This window comes from Equus quagga, chromosome 20 (genome assembly GCF_021613505.1).
Source record: "Equus quagga isolate Etosha38 chromosome 20, UCLA_HA_Equagga_1.0, whole genome shotgun sequence".
NCBI classification, from domain to species: domain Eukaryota; kingdom Metazoa; phylum Chordata; class Mammalia; order Perissodactyla; family Equidae; genus Equus; species Equus quagga.
The window spans coordinates 43066987-43083524 of NC_060286.1; the positions used below are offsets into that span (position 1 = coordinate 43066987).

The 16538-nt window shown below is 44.5% G+C and overlaps 1 protein-coding gene across 4 annotated transcripts in view; it reads right to left on the reverse strand.

Annotated features, from left to right (window-relative positions):
* Nucleotides 1–16538, reverse strand: part of CDC42BPB (CDC42 binding protein kinase beta) — a 133110-nt gene that overhangs the window by 39315 nt on the left and 77257 nt on the right. For all 4 annotated transcript variants that reach the window (XR_006886306.1, XM_046647315.1, XM_046647314.1 and 1 more), the window contains exons 6-16: nucleotides 15465–15558; nucleotides 12960–13160; nucleotides 10824–11072; nucleotides 9278–9357; nucleotides 7016–7182; nucleotides 6812–6931; nucleotides 5790–5923; nucleotides 3800–4042; nucleotides 2132–2242; nucleotides 369–613; nucleotides 149–254 (exon numbers count right to left, since the gene is read on the reverse strand). Coding sequence is in view for 3 of the 4 variants with exons in the window: in XM_046647315.1 (XP_046503271.1) it covers nucleotides 149–254; nucleotides 369–613; nucleotides 2132–2242; nucleotides 3800–4042; nucleotides 5790–5923; nucleotides 6812–6931; nucleotides 7016–7182; nucleotides 9278–9357; nucleotides 10824–11072; nucleotides 12960–13160; nucleotides 15465–15558 (1750 nt within the window). In the remaining variant the exon portion in view is untranslated. The remainder of the gene's footprint in view (nucleotides 1–148; nucleotides 255–368; nucleotides 614–2131; nucleotides 2243–3799; nucleotides 4043–5789; nucleotides 5924–6811; nucleotides 6932–7015; nucleotides 7183–9277; nucleotides 9358–10823; nucleotides 11073–12959; nucleotides 13161–15464; nucleotides 15559–16538) is intronic.

Genomic DNA, 16538 nt, shown 5'->3' on the forward strand with positions numbered 1-16538 from the left:
CCTTTTAGCTAAATGAAAACATCCCACTTAAAAGATCAAACATATTACTTCATTTAAAGATTGAAATATTTAAATACCAAACTTCCAAGACTCAAGAATGAAAAAATTAGAGCTTTCCCAAAGTGATACCCCAGATATTTTAAATTACCCTTTCATTTTCAGCAGTTAATTTCTTGTTTTCCTCAAACAGCATTGCCCTTTCTCGTTCATATTTATCTTTCACGGTACCCACTGCCTCCTCCATTTCATTGTGCCTGAGAGGGTAAAGGAGACAGGAAGTTGGAGAAGGTCCTAACTCAGCTGGTACTCCCATCTCTGGCTTGCATACAAGCCTGCCTTTTCTACAGTGAGGGGTTCGTGACACTTACCGTTCTCGTTTTGACTTCTCTAATTTATCTTTTAACATTAAGATTTCTTTCTGCAGTGCCAGCTGGTGGCTTTCGGAATCATGCACCTCCTTTTTCACATTTTTCACTTCTAGCACATGGGAGGCCTCACGCCTGACCAATTCTTCTTCATAAAACAAGACTTTCTTCTCAAGCTCAGATTTTATCTTGGAAATCTCCTGCTGATGTTCTAAGGTGGCACCTTGGCCCCGGCCTCCTTGCTTCATCTGAAGATAAAGGTTAAAATAAACGACAAATCTCTGTACCCTCTCTGCAGAGTCATGTGTCATCCCTACCACGTGCAGGTACTTGTAAACGCTATTTCCTTTGCTCTCCCAACAACAGGCACTGTACTAAGCGATGTAGCTGGCCTCAGTCATGTGGTCCTTCTAACAACTGCAAGGCAGATTTTAGGGGGTGAGAGTATCTGCCTTGCAGAATAGATGTGCCCAGATCTGCCTGGGACCCCAGAGGCTCTGCCTCATGCTCTGACCTGAATTGTCTTCAAAGTCTCGTCATGCTGTTCATTCACTCATACAACAGTACTCTCTTGAGGGATGACTACATGTCAGACACCATTCCGGTAATAGGGTTATACCAAGGTCTCTGCTCTCATGGGGCAGAGGGGGAAAGACTGATAACAAAGCAGCAAGTAAGCAACAAGACGGTAACACAGGTAATGTGATAAAGAATGGGGGGGGGGGGTGACACAAAGGGGATGGTTAGGGAGGCAGCATGAGGTGGTGACAGATGAAGGGAAATGTCAGGCTAGAGCTTCAGCACGGGAGGAAGAGCAAGGGCAAAGGTACTGAGGTGAGAAGCAGCTAGGTGCATCTGAAGGAGAGGAGGATGTCACCGTGGCTGGAGTGAGGCTATGTGGGGAAGTGCCAGGAGAGGAGCTGTCAAGCGAGGAGGTTGGGTTATTCGAGAGCTGCGAGAAGCCACCGGAGAGCACTAAGGACGTGATGAGCTCTGATTTCAGTTTAACAAGCTCACTCTGGCCTCTGTGTGGAGAGCAGACTACAGGGGACAGTGAGAGGGACAGGAGACTCAGTCACAAGGGAGCGGGAGTCCAGACAAACAGTGCTGCCAGTGGAAGCAAAGAAGATGGAGATAGACCCCTTAGGGATATGTACTGGGGGAGAGGTGAGGATTCGCTGATGGGCAAGGCGGGAGGGTGGGAGAAGACCCACTGCCTCCATCTCACAGACAAGGAAACTGAGGCTCAGAAAGTGGAGCCCCGTATCTGAAGTCACCCCAGGCTAACAAGGAGCCCCACCGCCTTCTCACCTGTGTTCTTGCCACTACAGCCCCTCCCCTCGCTGTCCCACTCCCTCTGGCTTCACCTTGCTGCCCTCTGGCCAAGACAACTAGCCTGTCTCTTCCACCATCAGCAGCAAGACACGAGCTTTAAGGAACTTTTCCACGAATGGATTCTACTGAATTTAGAAACCCAGGATATACAGAAGTATTATCTGTTAGTCTACAAGGGCTTACTATAAACTGCCTGCAGCTTTTATATAGGGAAAGAAATGAATGAACTTGGTTTTCAAAGTGAAAAGCTATCATGAAGGCAGGTTCATGTCCTACCATCTCTCCCTCTCCTGTGTCTCATCTGGAGCTGTCTTGTGTTAAAGGTCACCCTAATAAACACATGAATCAAGACAACTTCCACCATAACAGAGTTAGTAATGAGAACAGTCTGTCCTCTCTCAGTAAGAATAAAGACCCTAACCAGGCACTACCTTGAGGGCCTCAAGCTCACTTTCTATTTGCTTGGAGAAGTTCTCGCTGTGCTCTCGAAGTTTGCGCTCCTTGGAGGCCTCGGCGATGGCATCCTCGAGCTGAGCTTCCAGCTACAAAAGGAACATCCGTCCTTTATTAACACAAAACAAGCCCACTGCGTCAGCTAGATCTTTACCCAAAAGGAACCTTAAGCGGACAAAATTTTGAAAGATCTTTGTAATTCTTCACTCTCAGTAAGATTTTATTACAAGTGAAAAGCTGAGAAATATACTTCAGGGCTTAACTAGGAGGGCTGGTTTGTAACAAAACAAATTTAAAATCTAGTTTAAATTGATAATTTGAGATTAAATTTCAAAAAAGGATACTGGTTTGTGAAAACAAGTACCTCTGATACGTGTAGAACATGGATTCATTTTTTAAACGGAAAATTACACACACGCACAAAAACAGAGAGAGGTATAATGAAGTCCATATACCATCACCAGCGTCAATAGTTAGCAACTTGGCCCAGCTTGCTCCATCTACAGGCCTACTTCCAAAAGCCAACCCCAGACGTCTATTCATCCAGAGGTGGAATGGTATTGCTTAATTACGAGTTTCACTAACTTGAGTTATAGGTGGCTACAACTACGAATGCATTTGGATTGCAGAATAAACTATCTAAGAAAAACACAAATAGGCATTTTGAGGCCAAATGACAAAGAGCCTTGAATGTGAAAAGAACAAGGGCATGTTCTTCTGGGCATTCTGCAGTTTACCAAGTAAATTTTAATAGAATTTTAAACTAAGAGTTGCTTAAAACACGTTGCCTGTTAATAGTAGAACATTCAGAATATCTGGGACAGCATTCCTCCAAGTGGAGTTCCGAGGGCCTAAGGCGTTTGTAAGGCCCTTCCTTTTTCTAACTGCCTATCTGTAGGAGCTGAGTTTTCTTCATATATTTTATCCAAAACAACATATCACGGCAGACTGAATGCAGAAACATACATGAGAACTTGGGTGTCTTCTATTAAGCCAGATATTAAAGAAAAGTACAAAAATATTAAAAACGCCAGTCTTCTCACTAATTTTTAAAAAACAGTTACCTTCCATAAAAAATGTTATTTATGTTAACCTGTAATATGTTTACTGTTACATTGAAAAAAATTCTCAGTTTTAATTTCTAGCATGGTAAACATTAAGAACTATAACCCACACAAACAAAAGCTCTTTGGGGGGCCTCAATAATTTTTAAGAGTGTAAAGGAGTTCTGAAACCCAAGTCTTATAAATGCTGATCCAAGGCAGCTGATGTAAGGTCTGCGAGGCTGGAACATGTCCTCCTCCCTTTCTATCCTCTTTGACGTGGGTGCTCAAGTTTCCTCCAGCCACACTATATCACAACACGAAGTATTTTTATTATATTTGTGGTGTGAGAATACTCTGCTTTAAAAGAGGATTTTTAAAAATTAGTACTACAGAAACTTCTTTTTAATAATTTCACAAACAGATATCGAGGGCTGAGAACTACAAAATAAATGCTTGGCAGATCAACTTACTAGGCCTCACATAAAATTTAAGACACACTTTAAAGTAATTTATGTAATACAGCCCAAGTTTTCAGAGACGTTTTATTAAGATCATACAAAAGTCCAATCAATACAATCCCTGAAACCTCTAAAAAGCTACCTCTTTCCTGAACTTATCGGATTTGCGGATTTCCTGCCGCATCGAGTCGATTTTCTGCATGGCCACCTCCATTTCTTCCTCTTTGTCCCGGAGCTGCCGAGAAACCTTTTGCTTCTGGGAGCGGAGTTCTGCCATGCGCTCATTGAGCTCCGAGAACTCCTGCAGGGCCAGCTTTCGCTGCTGGTGGGCATCTTTGAGTTCTCTGGCTTGGGATTTCAACCGTTCTGAAGCTTCAACCAATTGCTGAACAAAAAAAATTACAGATGTTTTCCATTTGCTTAACACAGATCTGAAAAGCTGGAAGCTCAGTCTTCCACTATATTAAGGAGTTAAAAGTAACAGCAAATGCTGGTTATAGACCACAGCCACGGACCCAAGAATCCACCTTATTGGAAAAAGTCCTTTGCCGTGCCACAGCACAGCCACACGCGCAGCCTGGAAGAAGTCTACCTGCGCTCAGGTGCTGAGCATGAACCCACTCCAGGAAAGACCCTCCTCCCAAATGGAGCAGCCTGCTCACAGAGGCAAGTGTGGCTCAGAAATTTCAACCTCTGGGGCCAGCCCCGGTGACCTAATGGTTAAGTTTGACATACTCCACTTCAGCAGCCTGGGTTCAGTTCCCAGGCGTGGACCTACACCACTTGTCTGTTAGTGGCCATGGTGTGGCAGTGGTTCACATAAAAAAGGAAAAACAGAGGACGACTAGCAACAGATGTTAGCTCAGGATAAATCTTCCTCAGCAAAAAAAACCCCCAAGAAACTTTGACCTCTTCTCTGTCATCTACACAATCACAAAGGAGGATGAAGCATGAATTTGGTCACCATTCTAGTTACTTAAACACAGCAAAATCAGAAAAGAACACATTATATATGAAAACGCTTAAGATTTTAATCAAAGTAAAGAATTGTATAAAAACAATCAATAGCTAGCTAACCCTTAACCAGAGCCTGAGGTATGGATGCTGGCTGTCCCTCTGGGTGTACTGACAACGCAGCCTCACCATGATGCACTGATCACCTCACCTCCCTGAAGCTGACCCCTCAACCATCGGGCTGCTCACCCACTGCGGCAGCGGAATCTGAGGAAGTTGGCAGGGCAGCTCCCACCACAGGGAGAAGAGCGTGTCCCCCAGGGCCCTCTAGGTCTGGCTCAGTGCGCGTTTCTGTGACTATATCAATGAGGCTCCTCCTCTCCTACACAGCACTTCTAGGTGAAGAATTGCAAGCAGTATGACACCATGGTGAACTGAACAATCAACCTGGCTTTGAAATCCCGCACATTCTAGAGAACAGATCACAAACTACAGGTTCAATGACTCAAGTGTATACATGAATGTATTTTAGAAAACATGATCCTAACTGTGGTATGAATATATTGTTGTCTGAGCACAGTTTGATGTACATTACTGAAAATCAAATTTATAAAGGAGTTATGAGGGAAATCACCCCCATTTTAATGAATAGTCTCTTCTGTAGTGCTCTGTCATAGGTAAGAGGTCACTGCTGAAAGAAGGAGGGCAGAGGCCACTCCTGGGGCAGCCTGGTTGAGCGTGAAGGGCAAGGACTCTGGCGCCAGATCCAAGCACGTCAATCTAGCTAGGTCACTTACTGTGGGAGCTGAGATGTAGGGAAGCCCCTCGAGTCTCCTGAATCCCCATGTCCTTACTCTCACATAGGGGAGATACCATTTACTCAGCAGTGCTGTGGTGGAGACTAAAGACGATGGCTGTAAAGTGTGTGCTGGTCAAAGCCACACCTACACCGCACCTATGACAAGGAGCCCAAGCTCTGCCAGCTGCCTCAGAGGCTGTGCAGCAACTGGGCACAGCAGGACCCTGAAGCCAGTTTTGCTCCTTCTGATCTGCAGGCAGCACAGGCCACTGCACAGATGATGGTTTTGGAGGAGGTCCTCAAACCTCTGCACGCATTCAATTGTACACAACTGTGCAAATCATTTAAACTTTCCTCACACAAACTCGAGCCCGACTACCTTGTGAAAGTCCTCCTTCTCCTGTCGCACCATGCGGTACTGCTTTTCCAGGCCTTTTAGTCTATGTGTAGAGTCTTCGTGCTCCTGACGAAGTGTCACAGTGTCCTCAAGTTGTCGCTCAAGCCTATTTGAATCTGAGCAAAAGAGAAAATAAATCACGTTCCCTTATATGCGAAACTTTATCTGACTTACTGAAGAGAATTATTTAATAATTTCTAACACCTTATCATTGAGAAGATTTTTTGACTTTCTCACACACACAGAAGTGTCACACTCACAGCCACCTGCATACGTGAACACACTAGACTTGATTCTGACCATCTGTTTAACAGCTCTCTCCTGGGACTGTGAGCCCCACGGCAGCGTGCACCCATCTGTCTCAGTCCGTGCTAACATGTGTAAGCCAGCACAATGTAACCAAAGGGTGCAACAAGGTTTTAGTGAATAATCAACTCAATGAAGTCTTTTTCGGGATCAGGATGGTAGGGTTCCAGATAGAAAATGGAGAGAAGGCATCTGACTCAGGTTTCATTTGGAGATGACAGTCAACTACAGAACCAATTCATGTGTCAGGTTAAAGGTTAAGACCTAAAAGTGATTTGAGTCTTCAGGAAGCTTTGATAACCACAAACACAAAAGACAGATGGTGACAACAGGTCTAAGCACCTAACACACTGAAAAAGTAGGCAGAGCCATCGATGAAAGCCTTAGAAAGAAAGAAGTTATGGCAATTCTGTCTCAGAGCTACAAAGAGGAAAGCTGAGAGAAATGCAAAATATTCTGAGTTTATGGATAAAATATTAGGAACTGATTCTAACTGTAAATATAAAATTTTATTATTAGAGCTAAGATAGGTGGAAAAGTAATTTTAAATAAATTGACAAAATACCAGAACTCTCAATAGGTTTGCTAAAGCTTAAGCTTTTTTCTGCTTTTCTACCTTATGAAAAGGACTGAAAATTTTCTTTGCAGAGATTAATGCCCAAGAACAGAGACTAAGTAGCTATACTTACAACACTTACCTGCTATTTTATTCTTCAAACGTTCAATTTCCTCATTCAGCTTTCTGATTTCTTTCTCTCGGGCTGAGCTGCTGAGGGCCCGAGTTGAGCTGTGGAGGGACTGCACGGTCTGGGTGGACTCTAGGGAGGGGAGAGACGGTATGAGTGCAGGCCCACGGGGATGGTGGGCAGTCCAGAGTTGCAGAATCGACTCTGCCCACTCACCTTGCAGCTTTCTGCTCAGCTCTAGCTTCTCTTGTTCCAGTCTCCGTATCCTCCTTTCATAAGCTTCAACCTGCAAGCTGTTCTCTAAATCCCGCTGCACACCCTCATCTTTGGTCAATGTGTTGGACTGCATTATACTCTTCAGAGAGCCTCGATCAGAAAAACAGCTGCAAATAAAGCAACAAGGTTTTCTGATCAATTGAAAATTTAAGGTGATTTCATCAACATTTAAAAACTTCCTGGGGTAAAAGATCAGTCTTTTTAAATTGGCAAACAAAAACACCCATGAAAAGACTTTTTTGTTTATGGAGCCAAAATCAGACAAGAGTCTTCTTTACTGCAAGACTGGATGACAATGGGAAACTGAGAAGGACATGCCCGCAGAGCCAGTCAAAGAAAACGGCTCTGCAAAGGAGGGGAAATGTAATTTCTAAATCATCACTTACACTTACTGCAAATGCAGAAAGAGAAGGTATTTTGTGCAAGGAGCAGGGCTTGAGGGGCCTTGATGGGCTGCAGGCAGAGGCTTCACTGGACGATGCAGTGTGGCTAGACCACCATGGGCCATCGAGAGCTTCCTGGTTCTGCCACCAGCTGGGGACAGTTCCTTCAACCCTCTGCAACTCATCTTCCCTGCAGACTAAACAACCTGCAAGGTCCCCTCAATTCCAGCACTCTGATCAGCATAGCTAAGCCACTCACCAATGACCACAGTCAACTTGACAACACACTTGTAACTACTCACCAGCCAAAGATGGCTCTCTCACTCAGAACCTAATTCTTGGACAGTTTCAGAAGCTATTTATTAGCTCCTCTTGCTTTTTTTTTTGGTGAGGAAGATTGGCCCCAAGCTGACATCTGTGCCAACCTTCCTCTATTTTGTATGTGGGATGCTACCACAGCATGACCCAATGAGCAGTGTGTAGGTCCATCCCTGGGATCCGAAGCCATGAACCCTGGGCTGCCGAAGTGGAGTGCACAAACCCAACCACTACGCCACTGGGCCAGACCCTTTTCTTGCTTTTAATGTGACAATGATGTCAGGCGAACACTTCTGAGTCCTAAAGTGAGTGCAGTAAAGACACACACATTCACAGAAGGGCCTGGCCAGTGTTTCTGAAAGGTGGCCCCTCAAGAGCACTATGCCCTGCCAGCACTGCGGGGGTCTGTTCCAGGAGATTCCTGGGCCCAACCTGCCAAACCAGAGGCTCAGCAGGTGGGCCTAGAACCCACAGATTTGACAAGCACCTAGTGAGCTGGAATGTACCAGAAAGGTCAAAAGCCTCTGCACGAGAGATTAACAAATCGATATGCCCTTCACAACTTGAAATGCTTCCTGTGGGGCAGACGGCATGAGCCATCACTTTGGCTTCAGTGCTGTTTAACTCTGGCACCTCACACCAAAACAGAGCTTCCACCAGCTTGAGCAGAAGGAACCCTCTCTGAAGGAATTTCTATCAGTTCAGGTACCAGCTGCTATAAGATGCCATGAATCAAATTTTGTGAGCTTTCTTCAGGCACCGTGGCAGTTTCATTTGTTTTATTTTACCCACCTTTCTTCCTAACCCCTATCCTTTTGGCCCAGTTTCCTTTTAAAAGCAAGGTAGAAAACCGCAGGCAACACAGGTTTGCAAGAGGTCTATGCAAGACACAGGGTGACAGATACAAAGAGTCTCAGGGGCTGGAGTCATATGTGGGGCTTATGCTCTGAGGTCTTCAGATTTTTCATTATGCCAGGGACTGTACTCCAGCCCCACTAACGGAAGCTACAGAGCTGCGGATAAAATCCCTATGAAAGCAAGCAGAGGGCCCTAATGAAAGACGGCTCTTAACTGAGCATGACTGGAAACTGGTGCTGTTGGTTGCGTCTACTGATGTTCTATCAGAACAAATTTTGCCAATGCTGATGGCCTATAGGCAGGAGCCAGCAAACTACGGCCTGTGGGCCGAATCTCCCAAAGTCTGTTTTCGTATCTTCCATGAGCTAAGAATGGTTTTTACATTTTTAAAAGGTTGTTAAGAAAGAAGAATATACAAGAGATCACAAAGCCTGAATTATTTACTATTAGGCCCTTTATGGGAAAAAGTCTGCCACCCGGCTTTACGTCATCCTGTGCAATACATTTTTAAAGGACAAATCCATCCACAGCTCCCTTGAGCATGGCCCTCCCAGGGCTCTGATGCTTGCACAGAAGCACACCCTCAGACTGTCCACCAACCTCAAGGGAAGGCTCTGCTGGGGAATGACGAATCTAGACATACCTTTCCGTTGTGAACGTAAAACCGATGAATGGCAAATGTAATCCAGAAAAGCCTGTATGAGAACCAGGAGGTAATATTTCCTGTATAAGAACACGGACAACATAAATGAAATTCATGGTTAAACAAATGGGAAAAAAAGGAGGAAAGAATGTTACCATAATGGCGAAATCAAGACAGCACTAGGGAGAATTGCATGGCCTTCTAGAATGTTGATTCCATGGTGTCATCTGCAATGGGAGCTTAGCATTGGAAGATTTATTTCTCATTCCTGGCTCTGCCCATCATACAATATAGTTAAGAGGATAAACACATAGCTTTTGAAGATGATAATGGTACAGGACAAACTTGAAACAGGGTAGTGATTTTCAAACTTTTAAAGCCACGGCACCCACTGCTCAACAGACCCTGAGCAGAGATGAGCAGTGGGACACAGGTGCAGCCCCTCAGACGACGTGGGGCAGAGGCTGGGAGCTGTCAAGTTCTTGGCCTGAAATAGAGGCCAAAGGCAGAAAGGAGGTTTGGAACCAAAAGGTAGACTATTTTAGATAAGTTTATCACAACTCTATTTTTCAGGTTGAAGATTCTTCTTTATTATAATTTATCTGGGAAATTTCAGTGTGAGAATAATTTCTTTCGAGTCTAGGGAAAATCCTTTCGACAAGAATACCTTTCTCAATGTGGTCTAAAGTTCAGGTCTTATTTTAGTGAGAGAAATTCTCTAAATTAAGGAGTAATCAAGAAGATTTTTCTTTTATTTGGTTAAAGCTCAGTTTCTCTATCCTCAAACCAAGAGACATGTATGGATTAAAAAAGTGGGGTTTGATGAGACCAAACTAATTTTACTACATATGAGCAAAACTCTCTGGAGCCAAAGGTATGCTGACTAGTGCGTCAGAGGCCAGTCAGACCAGGTCAGACACCAGAGGGTCCCAGGCCAGGACCCAAGTTGGAAAATCCATGATCTCAAATGTCAGCAGAAAGACTCGAAATCTGCGCATCATCCCTGTCATTCCTGAACGCCTGCCATACAAGGAAACAGACATGCAGAGGCTGAAAACAAGTGACGGAAGGAAGAGTGAACATGCTCTCATGTGTAGGGACACAGTGAGAAGGACTGGAAACTGAGAGGCCCACACACCAGCTAGGGGGCTGCAGGCTAAACTCCTGGCTGGGTCTTTATATCCAGAAGTGGTGAGAGGGCTGTGGTGAAGCTCTCACATGATAATGCATGCGATAATGCTTTGAAAAGGTACAAGCTGCCATGAAAATAAGAGCATAAGTATTTGTGATGAATTCCAAAACAAAGCAGCTACTTAATTCAGTTTTACTCAAATTGATTAACCCAACGTTTTTAAAAAGGGATATTAAGAACAAAGCTGAAGACTGGATTAAAAGGTGTATTTTCTTGAGACACTTGCCAAATTTTTCAAAAATCAGTATAGTTCTAAGATTTATTATCTTGATAAGCAAAACCTTCAACATAACACTGCAAATATTCAGGCCTACTATGACACAATATTGAGAATAAAACGGTTGTTACACTTACAATATTTCTTAGCACATCATCATCCACATCGAAGTTGGATGTGTCAGAAGGACTGCTCACATCAGGAATGTAAGGTGCTTCTAGGTTTCGTATATTTTCCCAATTTAGTCCTTCAAAGAACGCATGCTTTTTGAAGTCCTCTATTCCATTCTGCCCTAGCCGGCGCTCTCTGCTGCAGATTAGTCTCTGAATGAGGTCTTTTGCTTCTTCAGATACATCCGTGACATGGGAAGGGAACTGAAATCGCTCCTGAGGGGTGAGGAGGCAATCAGTGGACACATGATGAAAACTTACTTAGAAAAGTCCCGGGTGCACAGATGCCACAGGAAATAAAGTAGAAACAATGGCTCCAAAGCAACAGCGTGTTTTCCTTCATGGTGACTAAACACAAATGAAATCCAATGAAATGGAGCTCCAGACAGGCAAACAAGGAAACCATCGGTCTGGCCAGTTTTTATTCATGGCAGACTTGTAGCACATTGCATGTAAGTTAAAACAAGGATAAATTTTCACCTATCAAACTGGCAAAGAATGTTGACAAGTTGTGGGTGGGATCAGAAACTGGCACAGCCTTTTCAGAAAGCATTTTGCCAATATCTATGGCAATCCCACTTCTAAAAATTTATTCTAGAGAAATAAGCCACAAAGAGAAAACATAACATTTTCATGACAGCATTATATCCTGACCAAGAAAACTCCAAATTACCTAAACGTCCATCAAAAAGGGACTTGTTAAAAAAAGATATGGTGCACCCACAGAGAAAGGTCTACCTCTGTGTGCTGAAAAGAATGACAAAATATACTGACAAAAAACCTGGTTAGGTGTGACATGATGCCATTTATTTAGATACAGCGCCTACCTCACCAGCTTCAGTCTGCAAGGCCACACACCCAGCATGGCCGAGTGGGCCTGAGTGCCAAGCCACCACTGCTGTCTGGGCCTCACTTTATGGTCTATGACAAAGGATGACAACCGCCCTACTTCACAGGGCTGTTGTGAAGAGTAAATAAACGAATGCACAAGAGCACGAGACCAGGGCCCCATAGGCGGCAAGCACTCAGTCCCAGTTGGTTCTCAGCGTTTGCGAGTCCTATTTGTTACCTTAATCAGTCTGTTGCTGAGCAGCGGATGGGTGATTTTTGACATGTATTGTATGTACTTTTACATTGTCTGAAGTTTTACACTAAGTATATATTAATTTATAAATGTAAAAACTTATTTCTATTTTGGGAAAAGTGTTTTAAAAGTATAACTTGTTTTGACTTGGAGTTAAATGGAAGACCATTTACCACTTTAGTGTTGATCTGTTCCCTACACAGGAATTAATGGGGGACAGATGAGCATGTGAGGGGGATCACTTCTGAAGTATGTGCATGAGTGACAGAGCAGGTTGAGAAAGAAAGTTATAATAATATACTGGCCAAGAGGGTGAAAGTGGCATTAGAAAGACATATTTGCTTACAGAGTGTAAGAAAAAAAAAAAAGAGATGACAAAAACATTAGAAAGAAGAGGAAATAATAAAAAAGGAAACAAAGGAAAGAGAACAAAAGCAATATTGAAGTGAAAAATCAACAGGTGGAAAAGGGAAAAGAAAAGACCCAGGATCAACAAAGGATTAATGACGTTATGTTGAGCTAGACATGTGATCTGTTTATAACTGATTTTTGGAAAAACAGATTTGAGAATCAGAGCTGGCATCTCACTGATGAATCCAGACCCACAGGTCAAACTGCCCAAGTGGTCTCCCCCAAGGCCATCCCAAGGCAACTCACACTCACCACAGCCACCACAGCTGTCTGCGTCTTTCTACCAAAGGCCCCTTCTCCTGCAGGGACCCTGACCCAGTAATATCATCACCCTCCACCAGAAAATGCGATCACCCTCGACGAAGCTTCCCCGCCCCTCATGCCCCCATCTACTGTGTCAGCAAGCTGGGCCAATTCTACCTCCTAGACCTCTCCCGACTCTCTGGACTCCGGTCTGGCTGCCACCAGCCTGCTCCAACCCTATCACGTCTTCCAGAACAACTCTAACAGCTTCCAAACTGCCTTCCCTCCTCTAGGTTGCTCTCTCTGCCTCCAGGCCTGTGCTTTGGTACTAGAGCAAAACAGGATGTGGAAATGCAACGTCTTACTTCATGGTTCATGATCTTTCCATAGGTCTCCACAAGTGATTCTGCATAAAACGGTGTTTCTCCATACAGCATTTCGTACATACAGACGCCCAGAGACCACCAGTCACACTCGGGGCCGTACTTGCCCATGCCGTCCTCCATCGCCTGCAGAATCTCCGGTGAGATGTAGTCAGGTGTGCCCACGGCCACAGAGGACTGAACCTTAGGGGAGAGGGACGTACTGAAGGGAAACCCTAGGACATCTCTAATTTCAAATTTCTAATTACTTTCTCTAAAACAGGGACAACAGATAATGAAATAATCATGGAATAAAACTGGCACATGATCATGATTTAAAAACCTAATAATTCAAAATTCAATGCAAATCAATGTTCTCTTGCAGCACTAAACATTGGGCAATTTCCAGAATGCATGAGATTCTCTTGCACACTCAGTCTCTCGATGCCCAAATGCCCACCACAGCCCCTAAATGGCATCGCAGTCCCTCACAGGGCGCCATTTCCCACATTCTCTGTCACTACTCAAACTGTGGTCCAGGGACCATGTGTGTCTAGGCCAGACCTTCTCAGACTTTCATGTGCATAGGGACCACCTGGGCTCTTGTAAAACAGAGATTCTAAGATGCTCCCAGGGGATGTTAAGGCTGCTCACCCGCAGCCTACCCTTCGGTCTCCCACATGAGAGCATCTGGGAGTAGGTCCAGGCACTAGCTGGGTGCTCAGGCATTCCCTAGACAGAGAACTGGAAGGCTAAGGCCCTTAAAAGGGAAAGAACAGTTCCTCGGCTATTGACACTAGCAGGAATGGGCCTCGACACAGGGACACCTCTATGGAAAGCTGCAATCAGTGAGGGCACCAATTATCACAAAGAAAGACAGGGAGACTAGGTAAGCTGAGAAATCAGATTGGTCTTGGAATACACAGACAGACTGAGTCTACAAGACTGAGGATCAGGCAGGACATGGAGACAACTATCAAGAAGGCCTGTCCGGGGAAAGGCCAGACTCTCTGCTGGGTCACCTGTGAGGAGAGCCACAGGGTACAAAGCAGCACCCCGGAGTCAGTCTGAATTAATCAGCAGGGAGCTCTGCTTCTGTTATGTGACCAGAGTCACTCCTCTGCACCTTGAGATACCTGGCTGCAGAAGCTCTGCAGTGGATGGCAGGAAGACTGGTTTCTTAGGAGGTAACACAGGGTGAGTGTCCACAGGTGATGGGAGCGATACGGAGGTAAGAAAGGTAACCAATGATCTAGTCCTGACTGACGCTATTGTTCTTGTTGTTAGGAAACTGGATTTGAGGACAGCACCAATCAATCGATCAATCTATCTATCTGTGGTCAAGACTTTTAGAAATAAGAAAGCCTGTAATGGTGGAAAGCAAGCGAGTCAATCACTTCACTCCTTTTATTTTTTTGAGGAAGATGAGCCCTGAGCTAACTACTGCCAATCCTCCTCTTTTTGCTGAGGAAGCCTGGCCCAGAGCTAACATCCATGCCCATCTTCCTCTACTTTATATGTGGGACGCCTACCACAGCATGGTGTTTGCCAAGCGGTACCATGTCCACACCCGGGATCTGAAGTGGCGAACCCCGGGCCGCCGAGAAGCGGAATGTGCGCACTTAACCGCTGTGCCACCTGGCTGGCCCCTCTTCACTCCTTTTAAAACACTGCCAACTGATGGCAGTTTTATGGGCTCTTTTACTGCCGCCTGAAAACTCACTAGTATGAAAGGAAGAGATTGCTCTCCTCTAGAGAAGTAGTTTATATTAGACTTTATGATAAGTGGAGGCTTTAAAGAAGAAAAGACTCTCAAATATCTAAGACTAAACCGTGACAGTGATGACAGGAGAGAGTGTAGACAATCCCTTAACACAGTGAAAGCAGCTTGCTAGAAAGATCTGCGGAACTGGACTGTGAGCGAGTTAGGGCAGCCCCACTTGAGGCAACTCTGCTATGATGCTGCTCTGACCGAGGCCCAGGCCTGGGTCTCCCAGTGATGGCCGGTCCAGGGGCACCCTCCTGCTCATCAGTGGGTGTGTCAGCTGGCCCTCACAATACTGAGTATCAAGGGTCCCTGTTTTCTAGACCTATAAGATGCACAGAGAGAAAACCCCTGACTGACAGGAAGTTACCTGCCCCCAGACAGAAATGAGGATGTACCATTACACAGTTAATGTCTGTCCACTTGATCAGCCTGGATAGGGCATTTTACAAAAGCGCCCAAGAGCTGCCTCTCTTTCAATGCAGTGTTGGCATGCTTTTAGCTGCACAGGGATGTGAGGAAACCTGACAACTCCCCATTTTAGAAGGGATATGTGTTACTTTTGTAAATATAAAAACAAAAGAGATGTTTTAAACTTAAACAGGAAATTTCAACTGTCTCCTAAATGAAGTCACATTAATAAACTCGGCTTCTTAATTGTATCTCAAATCAAAAATCTAAGCCCCTTCTCAATGCAAGCAAAACCCAAAACCAAATGGAAAATCTCCAACAAAAATACCTACAGTTCCATCATCATTCATCTTCAAACAAGATCCAAAGTCGGCCAGGCGGATATGACCATTCACGTCCAAAAGGACATTGTCAGGCTTAATGTCTCTGTTAGTAAAATAAATACATAAATTAACCATTTCCATGCATTTCCAACACATTAGGTAGGTCAAAGTTCTTAACTAGTAGTGGTTCAGCTAAGGAAATGCTAATATCATGTCATGACAGCTATAACAATCTAGGAAAAATGTCTCCCCACAATGACTTAGTAGCATATGGCAGTAGCAATCAGCACCACCATCACCACTCATTCCAGTGCATCAGTTAATCCCCGATTAACCCAGTGAGACACCACTATGACTCCTACCCACCCAGGTGGCTAACCAACATTTCCTGAGCATCTCTTTTGTGGCAGGTACCACTCTCAACCCCAGGTAACCAGATGACATGGCACCTGCCTTCATGAAGCTGCACACTAGCTGAGGTGTCAGAAAATGAACATGCAATGCACAGATATGCATGTGATCTCAGGATCACAAAGCACAATCCACGTGGCAAGTGCTGTGAAAAAATATGAAGAAATATAAAATGAGGTAAAGGGAGAGACTGTGACGCATGGGGCAAGTCAGGTGGCTGTTACCACTGAGGAAGAGACCCTTGAGCAGAGACTTGATGAGTAAGGGAGTCAGGTGAAGACCTGTGGCAAGACTGCTACAGGCTAACAAATCACCATGTATCCCCCTAAATTGTATTGTATAGATAAAGACACAAAGGCTTAATAACTGAGTACAGGCATACCTTGCCTTATTGTGCTTCGCTGATGTTATGTTTTTTACAAGACCCTCCCTCCACGAGCAAAAAGATTACAATTTGCTGAAGGCTTAGATGATAGTTAGCATTTTTTAGCAATAAAGTATTTTTTAATAAGGTATGTGCATTGTTTTTTTTCTGCTGAGGAAGGTTTGCCCTGAGCAAACATCCATGCCAATCTTCCTATTTTTTAGTATGTGGGACACCAGCACAGCATGGTTGCTAATAGAGCAATGTAGGTCCGTGCCTGGGAACCTAACTCAGGCCTCTGAAGAGAA